Below are 22,061 nucleotides of genomic sequence, written 5' to 3' on the forward strand. Positions count from 1 at the left end.
GTTGGAAAATCTTTAGAGGACGTGTTACATACTTAACTGGAAATGGCACAGCTGAAATTGTAATTTGGAAAAAAATTTAAGAGTTCAAATATTTATTTCAGCTATAAATTCATAGTTGCTAGGCTTGTATATAATTGTATTCCTTCTGCACTTCTGAACACCTACTGCAGCACCTGAATCATACAGAACAAAATTTCAATATACACTAGTAGCTGAGAATAGCAAATGTATTGTTATTATCTATATTCAACAGCTGTTTTGTATACTCCGTAACCACTGAGTATCCTACTGGAGTGCAGCTCCAGGGAAGTAGTTTTCATTACCCATCCTGATCCCTAATAGCATCTCCGTGGCTTTCTGTTCATAATGAAAAGTATGCAACTGCACCAGCCTTGCCTATGCTTTAGCCAGTGTTTCTATTTTTGCCTTACAACATAGCACTGAGCTTCTGAAGATATTAAAAGCATCTGGCTGCGGCACTACTTTTGCACTTTGAAGGAGCCCATCAAAGACATTGGTCCAACTGTGGTTGTAATATGTAGTGTAAGGGGAAATAAAACCAAAGTAGTCTTTCTTTACAGCACCCACAGATCTTTAAACAACTAGGACATGTCTGGGACATTACTTAGCTCTAACAGAACTGCATCAAATAGTTTGTAATTAAAAAAAAAACAGATGAAAATAATTTATGCCTCCCTTCTCCCTAAATTATGCATTGGGGTAGAGGGTAAAAACTGGGAAGCAGAAGTACATAGACACACAATGCAAAGCTTATGTAAAAATTTTTATGTCCTCTGAACTCATCATCTCCATCAAACTATATCACAGTATGCAGCACTGAATATATTTCATCATCATTTTATATCAGTGTATTCCTACTGGATATATTTCTAGAAAGGAACAGAAGTTTGGACTCATTAGTGTAAATGGCAAAAAAAAACCCCAAACCAAAAGGCCATTTTTCAATTATTTTACTTAACACAGTTTTGAATCCTATTATTTAAAAGTTGGTTACAGGAAATTAAAATTACAACATTAAAATAACAACTTGTGATCCACAGTACAGCTATCATCCAACAGTACCTTTTAATTTGTTATGCAATATTTAATTGTAATGAGATGCTCTCTCTTACTCTTTGATTATACTGGGTATAAAATAAGGCTGGACTGCTTCAGTGAGCTTGTCTGCATACATTTCATATCTACCAGTCATCTGGAAAAGAAAAATCAAAGCTTCAGTTCTTGTAGTAAGCTATGAAAGTACTTCAGTAGAAAATATTTATGGCCACCATTTTTTTTTATGACGACCTATTATTTAATTGCCCCAAACAGTAAAATCATAATTCACTCAAAAAGCAAGACCTCCAGTGCCTTAGCACAAACTAATATACTTATTTTATAAAAGAACTCACACTGTGTTGCCTAAAACTATACTTCTACTCAAAAAAGAGAAGTGTATTTCCACTCTAAAAAGTAAAACTTTAAAATGAACACCTTCCTGCTTTGCAGCTGTCCTTCATTGACAGTCATGTCTGCTGACTAATTACTTAAGGCTATTTTGGTTATCCTGGATGGCTGAAAGCTGAATGTGAAAGGTGGACTTACTTTCTTATGCATCAACAATATTCTCTTTTAAGTAACTTATGCCTATGAAGGCAAAGGAGTGTGTCTGTAATTATGTCTTCACAATATGCCCTTGACAACTGATGAACCCTGCTGTCAGCAATGTTTGCATAGGTGCCACTGATGGTATTTGGGTTGCTCTTACTTTATCCATTAATAATATGAAATATTATCATTGTTTTGGGTGATACAGTAAGCTAGGAGGCTGAAATATAGCACTTTACATAGTGCTATCGTCCTCTTCTGAAGTGCACAGTCTACAACATTGGCTCTGAGGGGAGCAAATTACTTCTTTCTTGCCAGAGTGTAATGAGTACAATTTGTTTAACTATTTTGCTGCTGTAAGTTTAGCAAAGACATTCTACTTAACATCCCTTTCAGGCATCATTGAATGCAAATTGCAGATACCAGAGCAGGTTACATAGGTTCCTACTTGCTATCAAGGGGTTTCTGCAGTGGATAACTGATGACTTCATACTTCCTCATTCCCCTCATATCAAGAACTACCTCTGTCTTGACCACAAATGAAAGGAAAAGGAAACAGATATCCCCTGTCACCTAAACAAAAGCCACAGCTGTGCCTTATGTGCCAAAAGACCAACAATAGCAATCCACACCATCAACATAAAACTAAGGTGCTGAAAGTACAAGACTTGAAGACAACCAAAAATAAGCAATTCTATACAAAACAGCTAAAGGTCAGTGTTTTGCTTTTACTGTTTGTTTTTCCTAATCAATACAATTGCTTTTGTTCAGATACCCCTACTAAGCTGTCATAAGCAATGCTCCATGTGCTTCCTGACACACTGTCGTGGTTTAACCCCAGCCAGCAACTAAACACCACGCAGCCGCTCACTCACTCCCCCCCACCCAGTGGGATGGGGGAGAAAATCGGGAAAAGAAGCAAAACCCGTGGGTTGAGATAAGAACGGTTTAATAGAACAGAAAAGAAGAAACTAATAATGATAATGATAACACTAATAAAATGACAACAGCAATAATGAAAGGATTGGAATGTACAAATGATGCGCAGTGCAATTGCTCACCACCCGCCGACTGACACCCAGCCAGTCCCCGAGCGGCGAATCCCTGCCCCCCACTTCCCCGTTCCTATACTGGATGGGACGTCCCATGGTATGGAATACACCGTTGGCCAGTTTGGGTCAGGTGCCCTGGCTGTGTCCTGTGCCAACTTCTTGTGCCCCTCCAGCTTTCTCACTGGCTGGGCATGAGAAGCTGAAAAATCCTTGACATTAGTCTAAACACTACTGAGCAACAACTGAAAACATCAGTGTTATCAACATTCTTCGCTCTGAACTCAAAACATAGCACTGTACCAGCTACTAGGAAGACAGTTAACTCTATCCCAGCTGAAACCAGGACACACACTAAATCTCTACTCTGCAATAAGGGCCTCAGATTTCAGTGGCAAAGCAAAACTAAATGCCTGCCTGACTTAAAAAAAACTGGGAATCTCTCAGCACAGTTTAATTCTACTATGTCAACAACCATATACCTACCACACACATCTGTAAAATAACAAATGCAATTCTGTCCAGAAGATGACCTGAAATTACTTTTTGTCTTTAGTCCCTATATACAGATTGGCAGCATTAGCAAAGAAATTAAGCTCTACCTAAGAAATGACTATGTTTTAATTTAGCATTTCAAGTTTATGCAGCAGTTCAAATCCACAGAAAATTTGTATTTTTGCATCAAATTGAAATCAAAACACATTATGTATTGCACTATATTGTAATGCACAAGGTGGTTCCAAATAAACCAGCCCTATAAAATAAATGTCTGCTTGCAGTAACACTATGTGCAAAAATTGACACTCCTTTCAAATGATTACTTATTTTAAATACTAGATTATTACTGGAGAACCTACACATATTGTGACGGTTGCTAGCCAGGAGTTCTGGTCTACTTTGTTAGGATTCAAATCATGCTGATCTTAAGAGCGGACAGGAAAAACTTCTAGTCTAGCAGTACTGGGGACTAGAATGAAAGACCTGTCTCCACAGAAATAAGCAAGATGTTTGCTTCATCAACAAAGCCTATTTAAGAAGTTGCCACCTCTTTTTTCCTTTTGCTTGCTTGCTTTGTTGTTGCAACAGAATATTTGTGGGCCTGCTGTAAACTTGATCAGATTCAAAGAAGAAACTACAGTGTCATTTGTTTGTTTAAAAAAAAAAAAAAAATCTGGTCACTCCACTAAACCAGTGTACAATATAGCACCCCACATAGCTTGTACTGGCACAACAGAAGGGTTAGCAAACTGCAATGCTGAGGTGGCAATTTCTTAAACCAGCACCGCTGCTGGACAAATTAAATCAAATTACACCCTCAGGAAAGATGATCCAAATTAGGTTTATCTCAGAATACAAAAAAACAGTAATAAATAAGTTTGTTAAAGCCACATGGAAAGGATTGCTGCCATCTTAATCTGATTTAGATAAATTCAAAAGCGTGTTAGGGTGCTTCAGAGATGAATGTACACAGTTCTTTCTCTGTGGCTTCAACATGTCTACAAATTCAGGGAGTTAACACTGCAAGAAGTTTGCATTCAGAAAGTTCTCAGAAGCTTAAAGATTCTTGTGGGTTTGGGTTTTCACTAAATTTCACCAAAACTGACAAGTAAGGCCTATAAGAATATAAAGAACTACCATATTAGGTCAGATCAAAGGTCCATCTCAGCTCAGTTACAAATGCCTACAAACCCTGCATAAGGAAACCTCACATACTTCCCCTAGCAGTCCTCAGAGCTCCTGGCAATCCGCACTTAAGGACCAAAGGCTAAGTTTTTCATTTAAAAGCTATTGGCCTAGTTTCCCTGAATTTGGCTACTCCTTTTCGGAATCCATTTATGCCTTTGTCTTCCAGAACATCCTGTTAACTTAGTTCAACAATTTAAGCTCTGGATTGTTAAAAAAAAAAAAAGGCTGCCTTTTAACTATTGTAAGATCATCATGAAAGCTTGTTTGTTCCAATATCATATGTAAGTTTGTTTCTTTATAAGCAGGCTTACCTTAAAATTCCATTTGTCACTGACTTGCCTGCAAAGATTTAGATCCATCTCTACGACCAGAAGTCCATCCCGAGTGCGAGAGAGTCCTGGGGTCCTGCTGCCATCTGGTGCAGCTACATAACTTGAGCCATAAAAATGGCCCAAGTCATGGTGCGCTTAAAGAAATTTTTAAAAAGCGTGTAATGCCATCTGCAAACAAGTATACAACTTAACATGCAGTACCATATAAAACCTGGCTCAATTTCTTGTGGTTGCTCACTCACTGTGCTTTAAGCAAGATATCATCCTGAAGAGTCACAGCACAATCCTAAGGTAATTGCAGTTTTGACCAATAGTTACTTTCATGCACAGTACAGCTTTCACATATATCGAATTAACAGGAAAAAACTCACTGCACTGCCTTTTAAATAATGCATGATTATGCTCTCCCGTTATTGAGTCTCTGAACTAAAGGAAAGGCTTTGCTTTCATTGGTTTTTTTATTTAGAATTTAAATTAATTCTAATTGTCAAATCATACATTTCCAAAACAGCTGACAGAGATGCACCCATTCAATTTTCAATACAAGGTCAGAGGTGAAAACACTGGAATTTGAGGCACAGAAAAAAAAAAATCTTACTTCATATTGCACAACTCTGAGTTGTGCCAAAAATCAGCCACATCTGTTGTACTACTAAGCAATGGATACCACTGACCTTTTTCATGCAGCTGCTACACTTAGCTCCAAAACTAGCTAAAAAAAAAGCTCAGGCCCACTCCAGATGAAGCCAAAAGCAGTCATGGTTGTCATAGGACAAATTATAGTGTTTCAACATACAAGTGAAGTACATACAAGCAAATATCATGCTCTTCTTTGAGCATTCTCTTCTTTAATTTCCAGCAAATCTGTGAACCAGGGCAAAATGGCTTGGCTGGGGATTCAGGCTAGGGCTGTTACTGTTAATAATCTTAAAACTATGGATAATATGTCATGCATACACCGAGAACAAAGGCTAATTTGTGGGATTTCTGTCTTGCAGTCCTACAATACTGCATTGACTCCAAAACTCTTAGTCCTCTGAAAGTATATAGAAACCTTAGGTGTGAACTTCTGGTGACCACATACTGTGGTACCACCAACTTTAATAGGAAGTGCTGCTTCTCTCCAGCTTACAGAACAGCAGTCTTAAGTAAGGCTGTCACTAGCTACCATAGCTGTCATGGGATAGACACTTGCAGGAGAGCTACCATTTCTTCAGACTTTCTAGTTAACAATTATTAGCAACCACTGCATGTGATTTCTGAACATACCTTTTCCACCATCTCCGGAAGTAAAGGCATTTTTGTAGTATTCCTGTGAAATAAAAGGAATCCGTAGGTGGCAGTGTAATTCCATTTCATTCAAGAAATCCTTGCTAGTCTACCATATTTAGTACGGAAGTTTATATAAATCTGTTAAGATTTTTTTCTGGCATACTATCAGCACTGTCTAAAGGGAGTCATCAGAGGGGCGGCCTAGTTCCTATGATGGATAGGGTACAAAACAAGATCTTTTTGTATCACTGCCTGTTGTTCATACACTTTGGGAAACATGCCTCGTATCAGTTTCACAAGTCTCAAGAAGAGGCAAAAGAGGAGACATTTAACCAAACACATCTTTGCAGGTCACAAAAGGCGGCAAATGTATTCACATAATGGCAAGAACAAGTCAGGATTTTTGCAGGGAACCTTATAAAAGAACGTAAATGTAGGGTATTTGGACTAACCTGAAGGCAAGAACAACTTATTGTGTGCAATATTAGTTTCCATTATAGAACTTCAGTGTCCAGAAGGAGGTAGTATCTGTACAACAGCAATCAGTTGTGTACCACTGACTTGAGGATACATTTCATTTTCAGTCATTTTGGCTAAAAGAATACTGATTTCACCATAAAAACTAGGAAAATTAGCAAAAGGGTGGGTGCCTATTACAAAGAGAGAAATTCAAGAACAAGAAGCAGCTGCAACCAAAAAGTAGGCTGCCAGCAACAAGGCAGCTCTCAATCTCTTTATCACTGTCCATCTTCAAATCATATTATAAACACTAATACAGTAGTTATACAGTAGAAGAATCTCTGCATGGTAGTGCTACTCAGTTCATTACCTTGAATTAACTCATGCTATAATACCTAAATTATGAAATTAAATTAAAAAAGTGAAGATACATACCGTTCCTACCCTGTTGATGGGACATGTAAAGCAGTGATTAGCTATGGCAGCATTTCTTGCTTCAATTGGCCACAGGGACTCGCTGCAATACACAAAAGAGGAGGCAGGTATTCATTACTTGTCTACTTCAGAGCTAAATTTAGATTATGACTGTTTCACACTGTACCTTTTCTGTCAAAGAAGCCAAAGTTAGCTGCTAAGACTGATCTTGTTCTTACAATCAAACTCTCCCCACACATACAGCCAAGCACTATCGTTATTTTCTGCTCAAATATAGGTATAAACTAGTCTATCTGATAACCTTGTAAATATGGCTGTCATGGAAAAAAAAAAAAAAAAAAATCAAGACATCTCCAGATTTTCAAAGCAATTAAAGTGTAAAATGTTTTACTCTCCAAATTATGCAAAGGATTTACACATGGGCTTTCACATTCCATTACCTTTAATATACCAAACATCATTCTGCAGCAAAACTGTAAGAGATTCATCAAGCTGTCTCCTTTTTTCCCAAAATGGTCCAGGAGAGGCTTTTTCAGCAATGAGTGGAAAAAAAATAATTATGGGAATAATAAAAAAATGAAAGGAAAAGAAAAATCTATTTCCACCAAAATTTCCCACTTGTATTTTTTCATAGCACGTTCCAGTAAGTCATTTTTCCCATGGTGGACTGATGAAAAAGAAAGCATGTTTAACAAAAGTATTCTGATAACTTCCCAGTAATTACCTATTAAACCAGTCACTAAATTTACATAAAACCAAGAACTGAGAAATGAGGAATAAAAAATTCCTTCTCTTTTACAAGCCTCTACTTCTCTTCCAAAGGAGATTTCAATTCTGACTGATGTTTAAAACTGAAATAGCCTTCTTTTTACTAAATAGTTTGATACACAGGGATCAGACTAGTTAACAGGAGGTCTGGAAGTACTCAGAGCTCCAAAACAAAGGTGATACAATTTGTACACTCCTGTGACAGCATGTACCTGCCAGATTCTGAATACCAAGACAAAGTTGCAAGCATCTGACTCATTAATCTCCCAGTAAGACTTAAGAATCTTAAAGAGATGGTCATTGGACTGATTGAAAGGACTTGGTTTATTGCCTCTTTTCTCAATTGCTTTGAGTCTGGCAGCCAGCTCTTCTAAGAAAAAGGGATTTTATTGAAAAGCTCCAGCAAATTACAATTTCACAGAAGAAGAGAGACAGGAAAAAAAGGTTATAGCCAAGAAGAGACCCCAGAGACAGTTTTTACATGGGCCTCAAGAGTCCTCTTCCTGCAATAAAAATTATATGCTTAAAAACAATCATGTGAAAGCCAATAATGAGGAGAGCCTGAAGCACCCAGAGTACCATTGAAGTGCTGTATGACAACAGGGTAATTTCTGTTTGCTCTCCTGTTAATGGGCTATAAGTGGACAACCACAAATATTATTCTAGTAGTGACATAAATGCCCCCAAAGCATTCATTCAACTATTTTCAAAGGACATTTTCTGATGTTATTCAACCTAAATTATCTTGTATACCAAAAAATATTAAAGGCATTTTGAATGACAGGTTACTGCATCTGACCTACAGTTCTACTCTCCAGGTTTGCAAATACATGGTTCTCTGCATCTGAACTGGCTGTGGGTATGAAAATTTTATCTCTCTAATCTGTTTTTCACCATTTTTACCCTATTAGGAATGCTCAGTGTCCTCAGAATTTTCTAGCTGGTCGACAACAAAATTGGATGAATATTCTTGGACCTTGTTACAGAGACAGAAAACCTCCAAATTTACATTAAACAGGTAAAGAGAAGGGATTGGGTGAATTCTGAAGAAATGGAAAATGCTAAAAAAGATACTCCTCTTACATTTCTAACTCTTCTATCATCTTGTATAGCCAGTTAGCAAGTCTATATTGCCTGAACATTTCATACATTAAGGTTTACAAAACTGACACTGGAAAAATCTCTTCCTCTAGGTTTAAAGAAATAAAAATGAAAATATTCTGCAATTAGTTCACACACACAAGCCCAGCTGAAGGGAGAGAGAAGAGAAACGATAAAGAATTTTCAGTATTATATGAGATCAGTATGTCTTCTTTGCTACTGGATATTATACTTATATTACAATATCATCCATAACAATGAAATACACTCCTGTTAGCCTCCTAAAAATTATCTTTGGAGCTGGAAACTCAAAGACAGTTCAGCTAGCCCAAAATATGGGTTTTTAACTCACAAAGGAAATGTCTGTATTCCAAAGAACTCTGCAAAGCCAGACTTTCCCCCACTGCCCCATACAAAGCTGAAGAGGGTTAAAAATATTATTATTTATAATTAAGCATTAACTACCATCACTTCTTCAGTCATATGTATGTAAACATTATACAATACTAAATTACTTTCCAGAGCCTACTGTTATGAGGAGGAAAAAAAAAAAAAAAAAAAGAAAAAGCACAGTTCTATCATGTGTTAAGCTGATGTGTAGACACATTCAGGAATCCCACACCTCAATTTACAAATAGTCTAATTTGGAATTTGGAAGTATTGAGTAGTATGGCAAAGAACAGAATACAATGAGAATGAAAGGAAGGCATGGTGATTTTGTCAAGAGTGGTATAAAGAACCACTGAAACCATTGCTAGAAGGTTTCTACCTAAAGAAAGCCCCCCCATTGGCCCTAAAGAAATCCAGTTATTTTGCATCACTTTATAGTATCCCAAGCAACATACAGCCTGTGTCAGACAATGCTTTGGAAGCATGGCACATTCAAAGGTTATTATATTGAAATGTGACTGATGCTGATAATGTAGAGGCAAAGCATATTCAAGATCTAATCCACAAATTAATCATTATGAGCTAGCTAAAAAGTGCATTTTCTTAGCTCACTGAACTGGTTTTCTTTTTTCTTTTAGGAAATCAAGTCGGTAGGGTGCAATTAATGTCAATCTGCAGAAGATTATCTCAAGGGAAACCGTTTACACTGGTTCAGTCTGGTTCAAGAGGCCTGATAATCACAAAATTGCCAACAGTTAAAAAAAAAAGTTTCTGAGAAAAGGGTTTCTCAGCTTGGCTCTGAAAACTGCAATTTGATACCATACTTATTGGCTCCTAGGTGGATGATGCAAGCTGGCAAGCTAAGCCTGAATGTAAATTCCTACTGCCTATCATAAAGCAAAAATATTACATGGATAATCTAAATAAACTCCCATTAGTTTTCAGAATACCAGCTGGATGCTTGTTAACTCTGTCTCAGAGACAGAAGACCTGCAGATGTACAACCTAAAGTTCTTGAAGAGAATCAGTGACTATGAGCAGACTGGTAGCCCAAAACTCCAGATGGAGAAGAATGCAGATACCTTTCTGAAGGCAAAACAAAGAGTGATGCCTCAGATTCCAAGACCTCAGCAAGGTGCCCCTGAGGCACCTGGTTCAGTTAACCCAGAAAGCATGCAACGGCCTAAATCAGTTTGTATTTTACCTGAGCGTTCCAATAGTGGCTGAAGGGTTAAAGATGATCTCTGCTCCATTCATACTAAACATGAGCCAGTTCAGAGGGTGATGACGCCCATAGCAGATATTCACAGCAATTGTTCCAAATTGTGTCTGAAACACTGGGTGTCCTGTATTTCCTTCCATATAGTAAGTAGACTACAAAAAACCAAATAAAACAAACAAAACCCCACAAATACAGACTTCTTTAAAAAGCAAAAAGAAATACCTCCAACATTGCTTTGACACTTCCCAATTTCTGATTACCAGCTTCAAGTCATTAGACCATGAGCGAGGACACCTTTCATTTAGTACATAGCTGCCCTGTAATGGGTATATAGCAAAAAGTGGCTCTCTTAGGCTGCTGAGATCAAATTCAAGCCCCTTTCTCTTTCCCTTCACTCATACTACACCTAAGCAATGTCTGACTTTGACATAAACATTTCTATTAATGCTAGAAACTTCTACAGAAGCTTAGAAGAGATCCACTAATTGCCAAACTTTAGACACCTCTCTTAGCACTTTCACCACATAAGAAAATTCTCCTAAGTCATCACGATCCTTTGATTCTGATTGAAAAAAGAGATGATGAATACTGTTTAAAGAACATGGAATTCCTTTACATTCACCTGTTATGTAATGACGTGCAGTAATTTTATGAATGCTATAAGGAACTATCAGTGTATAGCTAAGATTGGTTATTTAAACTTCCTATATGCCTATTGCCCTAAACAGACAGAAGGCTTGAAACTACCACCAGGAAAATCACAGGATAAATCTAGAGAACACTCCTTAAAGAAAATGGAGCCAACTGTTGGCTTAAAGATCCCATCTACCATATGCTGTGAACTTTCATCCTATCATATCAAACATTTCTAAACAATTAGAAATGCACTGGTTCCTGTAAAAGGCACTAGTGAAGAGAAGGACAGATCATTGTTAACAGCTATAGAGACAAACATTCACAGAGATATTATAAATGAAATGTACAGAAATGGTTCTTCACAGATACAAGAAAAGGGTATGTGTGGAGTCACTGACAGTTGCCTGCTTAGAGTTCAGTGGTAGTCAAAAACCCAAGAAAAGCTCAGACATCAACAGGAAGGATATTGAAACATAACAGAAAATATCATTTTGCTGGTTTATAAGAATTCTGCATGCCCATGGCTTGAGTACTCCGGGCAATTCTAGTGTCTGCATCTCAATAATGTACTAGATGTAGATATACTAGATAATGTAGAAATACTAGAGATAGAATAAGTAAAGGCAACTGAAATGATGAAGGGGATGGGGCAGCTCCCTTGTGAGGAGCAACTAAAAAGGCTCTTCAATCTGCAGACAGAAGGCTGAGGGCAATATTATGAACACAATTTACAAAATCACAAAGGCAGTGGATAAGATGAATACAGAAATCCCAAAGCAGTAGCAGTAGTGGGTATTGACTGAAATTACACTCTTGTACCTGTTTTCAAAGAAAGTAGCTTTTTGCATGCAGCAGGCAGTGCACTTCTGAAATTTGCTTCTTTGTCAAAACAGGTATTATCATCAGGTTCAGAAGGGATTAGACAAAGCCATTGATAAAAGAACAACAGATCAGAAAAGAAATAGACAGGAACATGCCACCCAACATCCCTAACACAATGACTGTGGATACCGAGGGAGTACAAAAGTTGCAGTGGCCAGACTTATTCTTAATAGTACCTTTTTGTGATGATCTCAGAGACAGAAAAGCAAGGTACATAATCCACCAGCCTGACCCAATGGGGCGTGCCTCTTATCACATAAGAAAGGGGTGCTGTAAAACAATTCCCTTTTTATTGAAACTATCTGTCCATTGTAACAACCACTGCCATTGGTCTTGAAAGAAGAACCGTATCAGGCCTAAAGCAAGCACAGTTACACCTGGGGAACAAACTAGGGGCCTCATGTAAGTGTAGGAGAATGGCATGATAGATACAGGGGGATCATCCTCTGAAACCAAGAAGGACTAGAGATTCAGTATGCCCAGTAAAAGTGACATCTCATGATTCTTATCAGGTGTCACGAAAAAATCAATGCCCAAGGGACTGTGCAATATCTCCTTTCATGTCTGCAGAGAGCACACCACGTGGTGGGCACTGACACAGTCCTTTTCCAAAACAATTCTGCCAATTGAATATATTTCCATTTTTTCTTCTATTGTCAGTTTTCTTTTATTACAATAGGAAAAGAAAAACAAGAATGCTGTTGCTTCAGGGAATTCATCAGTTCTTATTTCTTTATTCCTCACCAGAGGTCACAATCATCTCCACAGCAACAAACTGTGATGTCTCAAGAAGGATTGATTTTTGTTTATTTATATGCCCTCCCACACATGGCTGAATAGGTTACAGACAAATATCTTTCCCCTTTCCATTTAGTTCTCACCGATTCGACAAGGATGATTTTAACAAGGCTCCTTTCCCTATCTGCTCTACAGAGACAATCCACAAAAATAATTTCAAATTCAACGCTTCCTTGGAGGTTAACTTTGTTGATAAAGAAAACAACATTAAAGTCACAGAGATGAGCATAATCCTTTCCTGTAGTCTTGGTGGTTTCTGAAGTTCCTCTATCAGAATTGCTCAGCTCAGAAGAATGGACTTAATGCTTTGCTAACAAAACTAGCTAAAAAGACAGTGCTGTTTTGGCTAAACGTTCCTTGCTTCTATAATGAGGTAGATACAAGAAATGTCAAATCATTATAGTATACCTGCAAGATATAATTAGATTGTTTTGTGGAAATTCTGGCATTTAGGATTATAAGAACTAAGTCCTTTTAGGAATTATGCAAAACTCTTAATGAAAGTCTATTTATACTTCACATGGAAAAGTAAAAATATATTTTCTTAGGTGCCTTTCATTACAGTTTCATAGCTGGAAACAAGAAGTTTCTTGGAATCTGCTGATGCTCCACAAAACACTGTCTGGAAAACCGAAAGATATCATATTTTAGCACAAGCAAAAGGACTTTATTTTTTGTTTGATTACACAAGGAACAAATCAAGAATGTGGAAAGTAACCAAAATTCATTTTTATTAGTGCTTTTATTTTATATGGGTTTGTTAGTTACTGTTTTGCTAGCCAAAAGACAGATCTGATAAAATAATATTGAATATCAAAATAATTATTAAAGATAGAAGTCAACACTGGTGACTGACAGGCCTGTGCCAGAAATCTATTGTGTAGAAACCTATTAACAGTTTCCTCTGAAGAAACACAAACCAGTCCGATCAGGTCTGGGAGCCCAGGTCAAAACTTCCAGAAGTCTTTGAACATGAAGTTTCAAGACACAAAAAAACTTTTTAAAATTAATAAAAAAAGCAGTTTGGATTCTGAAGCCTCAGTTTAGTGACTGGAGCATTCAGACAGGGAACAAAAGCAACTGCAGGTATATAGCAGCTCCTGGTGCTTAGAAGAAATGCCTTTGTTAATTACTCACTTTAGCTGACAAGGAGAGATTTAGTTAGGTAAGACAATGTATTTTTAGACTTTGGTTAATTTTTAATCCTGATCTTTCTGCCTGTGATAATTCTATGGATGGATAAACACATTTCAGATCTACCAGTTTTCTTCTGACGTTGCCTTTACTACCAGTTCAGTTTCTGAAGCTGATTCTGGAGGATGGCCTAAAAACTGCTGGGGGCTTTAGTGGAAGTAATATGATTAGTAAACAGAAGATGCCGTAAACCAGCTATTCAGTCAGAAGCGTAATGAATTAAGGGATTCTGCTCAAAGAAATGTAAGCAAAAGAACTGTCATTTCCAAGACAATCTTACAGATAAACAGAGATCAAGTCCATAAATAAACACCTGAGCCACAAAACAATTGCCCTCCAAATTAAAATAAGTTCAACATGCACACATGCAAAAACTAGCTCAGCCAATCATGCACAACTAACATAAAGCTGTGACTTCAAGAATTCTGTTTTAAAGATCCTCGATACTTTTGTAGTTTCCATCAGGCCAAGGAAGAGTACACGACAAAGATTCAATGTTATTTGTCCTTTAAGAGTCATCACTCTCTATTCCTGATGAATTAACTTACTATAATTTCACCTGAGAAAAACTGATTTGACACTTAGTGAACCACATTTTCTAGAAGTACGTTACATTTCCTGATGATATAACTCTGATACAACACAAGCTGACACGAACAAGAGCTGCAAAGTAAGACTAGCTTTATAATCACAATACTGTATCTTACCTCGTTGAAATCTCCAACCCTTGGAATGTGATTTTTCCTACTTTTGCCAAGGACAGCTCCAGAATTAGAAATGACCACTGCAGCATTCCACAGAGTTCCTCCATGTATTTCATCTCGCTCCAGGATTGGAGATACCACAACCATACTGTATTTCTTTGCCAGCTATACAAATGAACACAATTCTTCTATTATATACAAGCCTGCAGTAATTATTTTCATATTTTGTTCATAAAGAAGGATTTTAAAAGTTTTCATCTGGTATATTACTCTGACTGTTATCAAGGACTAATGCTTAACGCACATTGGCATGCCCATATTGCCAGTTTCTTCATCAAAGATGGATACATCACAGACAGCTTTCCACCTGAATCCTTCAATTAGAAATGCAAGGTACCAACAGGAAAAAGCATCCTAACAGCAATGGTCAAACCATGAAGCTGACCTCTATCTATTCACAGGTATAAGAGGTATATACCATTCTTCCATTCTGGTATACCATGCAAGTGGTGTACCAGAACGAAAGACACCACAGCTAGCTAAAAACAGTTATTTAAATTTAAAAAAAAAGAAAAAAAAAAAGGAAATGTAAAATAGCATTACATGTTAACTATAAACATCAAATGACATAGGTGTGAGTGAGAAATAAAGCAACTTCTGACTGCCAGTTTACTAGCACACTGTCTTTTCCTTCAAATCACTTCTTTATTTCTCCAAACTTCCATAGTGTCATTAATTCCATAGTGAGAAGCAACATGTACTTGCCCTAGATCAGACTAAAGATATTATGCTGTCTACAAAAGCTTAATAGGTCAGTGAATATCTCGGCAAATTTTACATCAAAACAGTCTTTAGTTGTTTCAATCACTTGTAAAAGAAAATAATTTAAATTCCTTATTAAAAAAAAAAAAAAAAAGTTGTCAGAAAACAAAAATAAACTCTTCCACCCTTGCAATCAACTGGAAGGGAAAAATAAGAGCCAGACAGTAACAAATCTCCTTAGGTCCATAAAAAGCCCCCTACATTTTGTGTCATTTCACAGGAAGATGCAAAAAATTTGCGTGAAAGTATACCCTGTTCAGAAAAGGCTAGAGAATTTTCTCCTCACACTTTCATACAAGCATTGTTTAATATTCAACTGTTCTAGGCAAGAAACAGCTTTTAAATGGAAATTAAAATATTTGTATGAAGAATTGTTCCTCCCGTGTAAAATTCAGGAATAGTTAAATGGGTGGTTTCACATGCCTTCCATGGTAGAAGGTAGTCTATAAATGCGAAGTAGTTTAAAAAATAAACATTGAGCACAGTTGTTGTTGTCCATTTCTACTTTACTCACTATCATAATATTTGTCAAGCAAGTTACTGGTACATAAAGAAGAAAACCATGCTAATCAGTGGCAGTTATGGGCTGGTGTTGAAGGCTGGATGTGGGCGGGGGTTCGCTTGGTTGGTTTTTTACCTCTTGACAGAATTTTGTTGTTGGCCCATCCTCTGCTGACTCAGCAAATTCAGTCCAAGGAAGCTTCTCTCTTGTACAAAAAGCAAAGGGCATGGCTAGAAAACACCAATGCAAGATAAAATTTACAAGAATGTTCATGTCACTCAAGAAATACACAGTTTGCATGAACACAGATAAAAAACTAAACACTTAAGAATGATTCAACTGTTTTCCTTGTTTAAAGACAAAAGCTATTTTAAAATATTTTTAGCAAGGGCAAGGAGTTTTGGGCCCACACAGAGCAAAACAGAAGAGACAGAATGCACTTAGTGAAGCCTTACCAGAGGTAAAAATACAAAATACACTCCAGTCAGTAGTGTACACTTTCTGTGAATAACCTGTTTTCACAAACATTTCACGGGCCTTCATTTTGGTTTTTGCCTCTATTAAGCCTCAAAGACTGCATTTTAATTAAAATTAGACTTTTTAATTTTAATATTTGTCTAGAAAACCCCCTAAGTTTTAGGAGAAAAAAACCAGGAGGAAAGGATTACGAAGGACGACACGAAGAAGGAGCACGCCTACAAATATCACTGTTGCGGCGTACACCAGTCTTCAGTACAACAGACTTCACATACATCTTCCATACAGTTCTGCTGACTAAGCTCTTTGCTTTTTCCTTTAGAAAGCAAACCAGTAAAGTCAACTGTTACATCTTGGAAGATCTCTGCTCTTTACTTACAAGACATACTTCCAGTACAGGACACCTGTTAAAATAGAAGGAACTTGACCTCTGACAACCTAGAAGGAATCACAGAAAATACTCACTCCAAGCCTCTTGGAAACAAACTATGTTGACCCCACATATTGCAGCTACTTCCACAATCTCCTCAATTCGTCTGTGCAGTGCAGCCACCTGATTGTGAGAAGTGTCACACTATTAAAAAAGCTCTATGTTCTAACGCACTTGTGTTTACAAGCTTTGTTCACATTACATTTTTCTTGTTCTATACTTAGTCCCATTGCTTTCAGGGGCAGTAACTCAAGAAGTTATCATTCCTGAACACTGATAATAGAAAGAATTAGATATAGATTTTTTAAAGCATTTAGATGCTGAAAATAGATAAAGCAGTCCAATGGAATTGTAATTCCATGGTTACAACATTTAAATATATGGCAAACCATTGCTGACTGACTTGCAAATAGCTAAAAATCTTAATAGAATCAGCAAAAATTTAAACTTTGCTGCTCATTGTAAACAACCTACAGAATGATGTTAAGTGAATGTGAATTCAAGTCAAGTGCTCAGAATCTTAAAACATGAGGTAAGGACAGTCTATTTCCTTGGTTATCTCCAAATCCTACTCAAACGCCTGGATCTTGGATACTCTCTAGAAGTTATTACCTCCGAACTATTTTCTAAATCCCTCTGTCCTAGGAGCTCGGTAGATTATTACCAAGAAAAAACATCAAAGCATTTATTAATTAGTCAAAAAACATTGTTTCAAAGTACTTTTTCTTGAGTATTCTCCTTAAAGATAAGCATAGGTGTAGCACTTTACATTGATACTTTCAGGTGTCAATAAAAAGGGACACAAGAGAAGTCAACAGTGACCTACGAACTCAACAACTGTACAGTGATTTACAGAAAAAGTTAACTAGTTATTTATAAGGTAAAATCATTAATATAATGGGTAGTCTTTTCAACAGATGCTACAAAGAATCCACAAACTCGATCCATTCACCAAATTAATTACTTGCATCTGTGACAGGTAATCTTTCCAAAACAAATTACTTCAGAAATGTTCTATCCTGTCACTGTACAAAACTGCTACTCCAGGAAATTTTATAAATGTGGTATTTTCTTTCACTTTTTTAAAGCTAGTTTTAGGAGGCTATTTCTATACATATATGTCACACCTCAGTGCTTTTGTGTCCAAGGTGTTAAGAGATGATGGTCACCTTGTAATAACATTTCATCTACTGCTGTAAAAAGAATAATGAACACAGCTTTATTAATCTGTGTTTACTCTAATGGATTTTCCTATAATGGAACATTTCTCAATTAAAACAAGAACTGCACCTGTGGTTTCCATGGGCTGCCATCTCTTTTGATTTTGGGTAAATGATTTTCTGTTTCATTTTAGAGGCAAAGGATTTTCATGTACCAAATCAGTTACTAAATAATTAGGTTTGGAAAAACTGCAAACAAGTTGTTCACTAGGTAAACACAACACAAGAGGCATTTCTGAGAAATAATAAAACTGAACGTGTCATTCAAATTTCTTACAGTATGCTGCATTAAGATAGTGATGGGTCCTACATGGCCAGAAAATCAGCAGACATTTCATGATGGAGTTTCTAACATCAACAACTGAACTGTGTTATTTCTCAATCCAGTAGAAGAGGAGTTACACACAAATGGCCCAGATCCCAGTTTGTGTACCTGGACTGCCACTGCTGTGTCTGTGGGAAGTGGAATTTTATTCTGTATCAGTCCCACTCGAACAATGCGTGGCCTTCTCAATTGCTCTGGAGCAGCTTCAAATCCATAGCCCTGTAGTTCAAAATCTCTTTCCTGAGCTGCTGATAGAGCAGCAGCTGGCAAATTAAGTTTTCTGGATTAAACAGGAAACAAAGACATTTCAAGATGAGATGTTCTTCTTTTCTGCTCTGAATGCAATGGACCAAAAGGATCACAAATACTGTCTACCCCTACAGAGACACCCAAGCTCCCATGCCCCAATACGCAACTATCAGACAAGGGAACAATCAGACAGTAGCCAGGTCATGTGCAAACCTCACTGCTCTCCTCCATGGCAGCAAACCCCAGGGTCCTCTTTTATAATTGTGATTTCCAGACACTAATACCTTGCTGCACAAATCAAGGAGCATACACGTACAAAGTCTCATCTGCCGCCCCCAGGTTATAAACACTTTCCCTCCAACGCATTTCTTCTCATGTTAGATCCCCACTTTTCCAGCTCCCTCACGCCGAAGCCACAACTTCCCCAGTCCCCCCTCAAAACTATCCCCCTCAGGTCTTTCCTTCCAGTCAGCCACCTTCTCATACAACCTCCCTACTGCCCTGCTTCCCAAACTTGGATTACCTCCAAACTACCCCAGTTATCTCACCACAGTACCACAAACGCCACAGAACCTATCCTTTTTCCTTTCAGCCCAGCCCTGTGTCCTGCGCACCCGTCCTCAAACTGACGCCTTCCCCGCTCACTCCCGGCCCAGGCACCCCTCCGGAGCCCGAGGGGGAGGAGGGAGACGGGGAGGGACACGACACCGACCCCGACCCCCCCGCCGCGACGGGGGAGAGGGAGGCGAGCCCGTCCTGGCAGCCCACCTTGCCTCGCCCCCGTAGAGGATCCGCTTCACCTCGGCGAGGTCCTCGGGCGGGATGTGCTGCTCCAAGCAAGTCTCCACAGACTCCAGGGTTCCCGCCATGGCGCAGCACGGAACGGGACGAGGCGAGGCGAGGGGCGCAGAACCGTTGGGCACGCGCTGACCGTTAGGCACCCGCGCGCCCCCGCGAACTTTGCCCCCCCCCCCCGCCGGGACACGCCCCTTTCTCCTCAGAGGGGTTTTGGCGGGCGCGGCTCTCCTCTGGGACTGGTGAGGGGCCGCGAAGTTTCTCCACCGTGGCGACGGAGCCCCGGAGGCGCAGGCGGCAGCGGTAGGGCCGGTCTCCTTTAGTTGTCGCAAGGCTGGCTAGGTTGTGCGCCCTGTGCACTGGTGGCTAACCCTGAGGTGCCCCAGAGGGTTAAAGAGGCACGGATGTGGCCATTCCCAGCTACTTGCCGCTTCTGGACCAACTCCTCAGCGTCAGAAATCACTCATCTAAAAGCGGAACATTTTAGGTGCTTTTTATAATGATACCATTCAACAAAAAGGCTTAGAAATAGGAGGTCATATAATGGCAATGGTTTTCACAGATACGTGTGCATCCATTTTAGTTGCAATAAGACTCTGAACAGGAGCCAGTAATAAATAATTTTGTCTTTAACATAGATTTGAGGCCAAATATAATTGGAAATTCATCCCAAAACCAAAGCTGATGTCAGACAAAGGACTGAACAAATTAAGACCTTGATCTGGGACAAAAATAGTGCATCTAAATAAAGGATATTTCCTTCTGCAGGTACCAAGTGGACACCCTGTTTAAATTAGTTATTCCCACCGAACTATTGGCTATGCCTTCTGCTTCAAAATGCAACTGAAATTCACAACATGGTAACTGGTTTTCTCACTCAAATGAAGCACTAAGTCCAGGGATGGCTACATATGTCTAAATTTATCCCACCGAGTTTAAGCACTGCTTTTTGTATCTTCTGGAGGATGTAACAACATTCAGCACTTAGCATTTGCAGTTGTTAGGTATTTTGAGTTAAATATTAAGCCTTTTAGGCTAAATAAAAAAAGAATGTCAGGGAGACAGTGTCTAATATTTAACTTGAAACAGAAAGCGTCCAGGGGTAGTCTGGTTTCATCAAGGCATTTTGAGATACGTGATTCTTTTGCTCTAATCCACCCTTTTTAACCCCCAAAGTTGCAGCAATGCTCTGTATGCCAATTGCACCAGGGCAGACGTGCTGCTCTGCTGCTTTGTTAGGGGCAGGGACTCTTTGGAGTGACTCCTGAAGAGCAGACTAACTCTTTTAGATAACTCTTAGACAGCAGTCAGGGAAAATCCTTTAATCTTAGGGGGAAATTTCAAGGTAAGCTAAAAGAGGGATGATAGTATGTTATAAAGCAAAAAATGGTGAATACAAAGGAGAAGAAAAAAAACCAAAACCCATCATTTGAAAGGAAGGAACTTTTTTAAAGTCTGGATACATAGTACATTGTGTAAGTACTTGCCCTGTACTCATCAGTGTAGCATCTCCCTGTTCATGACCAAGGGCCTAAAAACCTGTTCTTAGGAATTATTTTTCTTTCCAAACGTATTTCTGAAGGGCAGTAATAAGCAGTGACTGATACTTACATGGCATTTTTCATCTGATGATCCTAATTTGCTTTAATTGCCAATTTTAAAGGTACATATCAGTAACATTTTGTTCCATTCATGGCTGGCAGATCTTTAAACATTGCAGGAAGGGAGATCAATGCAAAAATCAGCTGACAATACAGGAGGGAAATTAGGAGACCATGTAAATTCATTTCCATATCAGCATACCCAGGATGTCAACAGATAAAGCATTTCTGGAGGATTCGTAGAAACAAACAGAAGGGCCTGGGTTTCTCTGGGAACTGTTCTTTTATGCCTGGACTGCAAATTAAAGGGAAAAACAGCAGGTCTATTTTGTATCCAGCTCCTGAAGAAGGTCACATAACTGAACTTTTCTCTTCAAGCTTCTATTCTTAGTGTGAACTTTCACTGACTTCTCTATTGGTGCCTTGTTTGTAATTTAGTAAATTGTACTACATGTAGGAAATGGACTTCACGGCAATAAAACTGAAGCCCCTGAAAAGAATACTCACGAACAGTTGAGACCTGAAAAAACAGTACATTTCCTGTGCACCATATCAACCATCCTGCAACAACACAGTGAGGTCCAGACTGCGTGAATAGGAAATGACAAGCCTAGAATTACTAATAATGATGAAAGGAGATCGGGCTATTCCATAGGGACTACGTGTATATAAAGGTATAACTCTAGCCAACACAATAAACCTTCAAAGCACAAAATGTTAATGTTGAGCAGGAAAGTAACCTAATAAAGGAAGATGCCTTCCATGTCCCAGACAAAGCGTATTAGAGAGCTTGGATTTAAGTCTGAATGTTCCACCTCAGTCATTGCAATTATCTGTCAAGTATGATGCTTGAATCCAGATCCCAGTTCTGGTTTTGACTTCTTCAAACCTCTGTATTTAAACTTCCTCCCAGTTCCGCGTTACCGGGACCAAGTAATTATTTGGGGAAATAGCTGAACCTTTTGGTATGAACCCAGGCTGTAATAACTGGTTTAGAGGAAAATAAGTATTTTATGGAACAAAAGTTCTTTAAAATGAGGGAAAATTCCTACAAAACAGTTCTGAAGTGTGCATGCTTTTCATCTCTATTGCCCTCAGTCAGGG

At 38.4% G+C, this 22,061-nt stretch overlaps 2 protein-coding genes across 3 annotated transcripts in view; both read right to left on the reverse strand.

The window, feature by feature from the left end:
- Positions 1–956: 956 nt before the first annotated feature.
- On the reverse strand, positions 957–19,506 carry UPB1 (beta-ureidopropionase 1). Its single transcript, XM_052797820.1, has 10 exons — positions 19,330–19,506; positions 18,421–18,592; positions 16,803–16,890; positions 15,996–16,090; positions 14,540–14,701; positions 10,305–10,474; positions 6,842–6,923; positions 5,945–5,987; positions 4,655–4,809; positions 957–1,213 (listed from the first exon to the last, which is right to left on the reverse strand). Exons 1-10 carry the CDS (start codon positions 19,428–19,430, stop codon positions 1,130–1,132), a joined length of 1,152 nt encoding a protein of 383 aa, XP_052653780.1. The 5' UTR covers positions 19,431–19,506; the 3' UTR covers positions 957–1,129.
- ADORA2A (adenosine A2a receptor) overlaps positions 18,513–22,061 on the reverse strand; it is a 53,487-nt gene continuing 49,938 nt past the window's right edge. For both annotated transcript variants that reach the window (XR_008236763.1, XR_008236762.1), the window contains one exon: positions 18,513–18,592. The gene's annotated coding sequence lies outside the window, so the exon portion shown is untranslated. The remainder of the gene's footprint in view (positions 18,593–22,061) is intronic.

This window comes from Harpia harpyja, chromosome 9 (genome assembly GCF_026419915.1).
Source record: "Harpia harpyja isolate bHarHar1 chromosome 9, bHarHar1 primary haplotype, whole genome shotgun sequence".
NCBI classification, from domain to species: Eukaryota; Metazoa; Chordata; class Aves; order Accipitriformes; family Accipitridae; genus Harpia; species Harpia harpyja.

Excerpts from the sequence above, each read along its gene's own strand:
- UPB1 (XM_052797820.1), bottom strand. The coding sequence starts at position 19,430 with ATGGCGGGAACCCTGGAGTCTGTGGAGACTTGCTTGGAGCAGCACATC. Across the intron at positions 18,593-19,329 it reads CTCTACGGGGGCGAGGCAAG|AAAACTTAATTTGCCAGCTG; the intron begins GTGGGCTGCCAG and ends TGTTTAATCCAG. Across the intron at positions 10,475-14,539 it reads GGGTTGGAGATTTCAACGAG|TCTACTTACTATATGGAAGG; the intron begins GTAAGATACAGT and ends GGTTTTTTGTAG.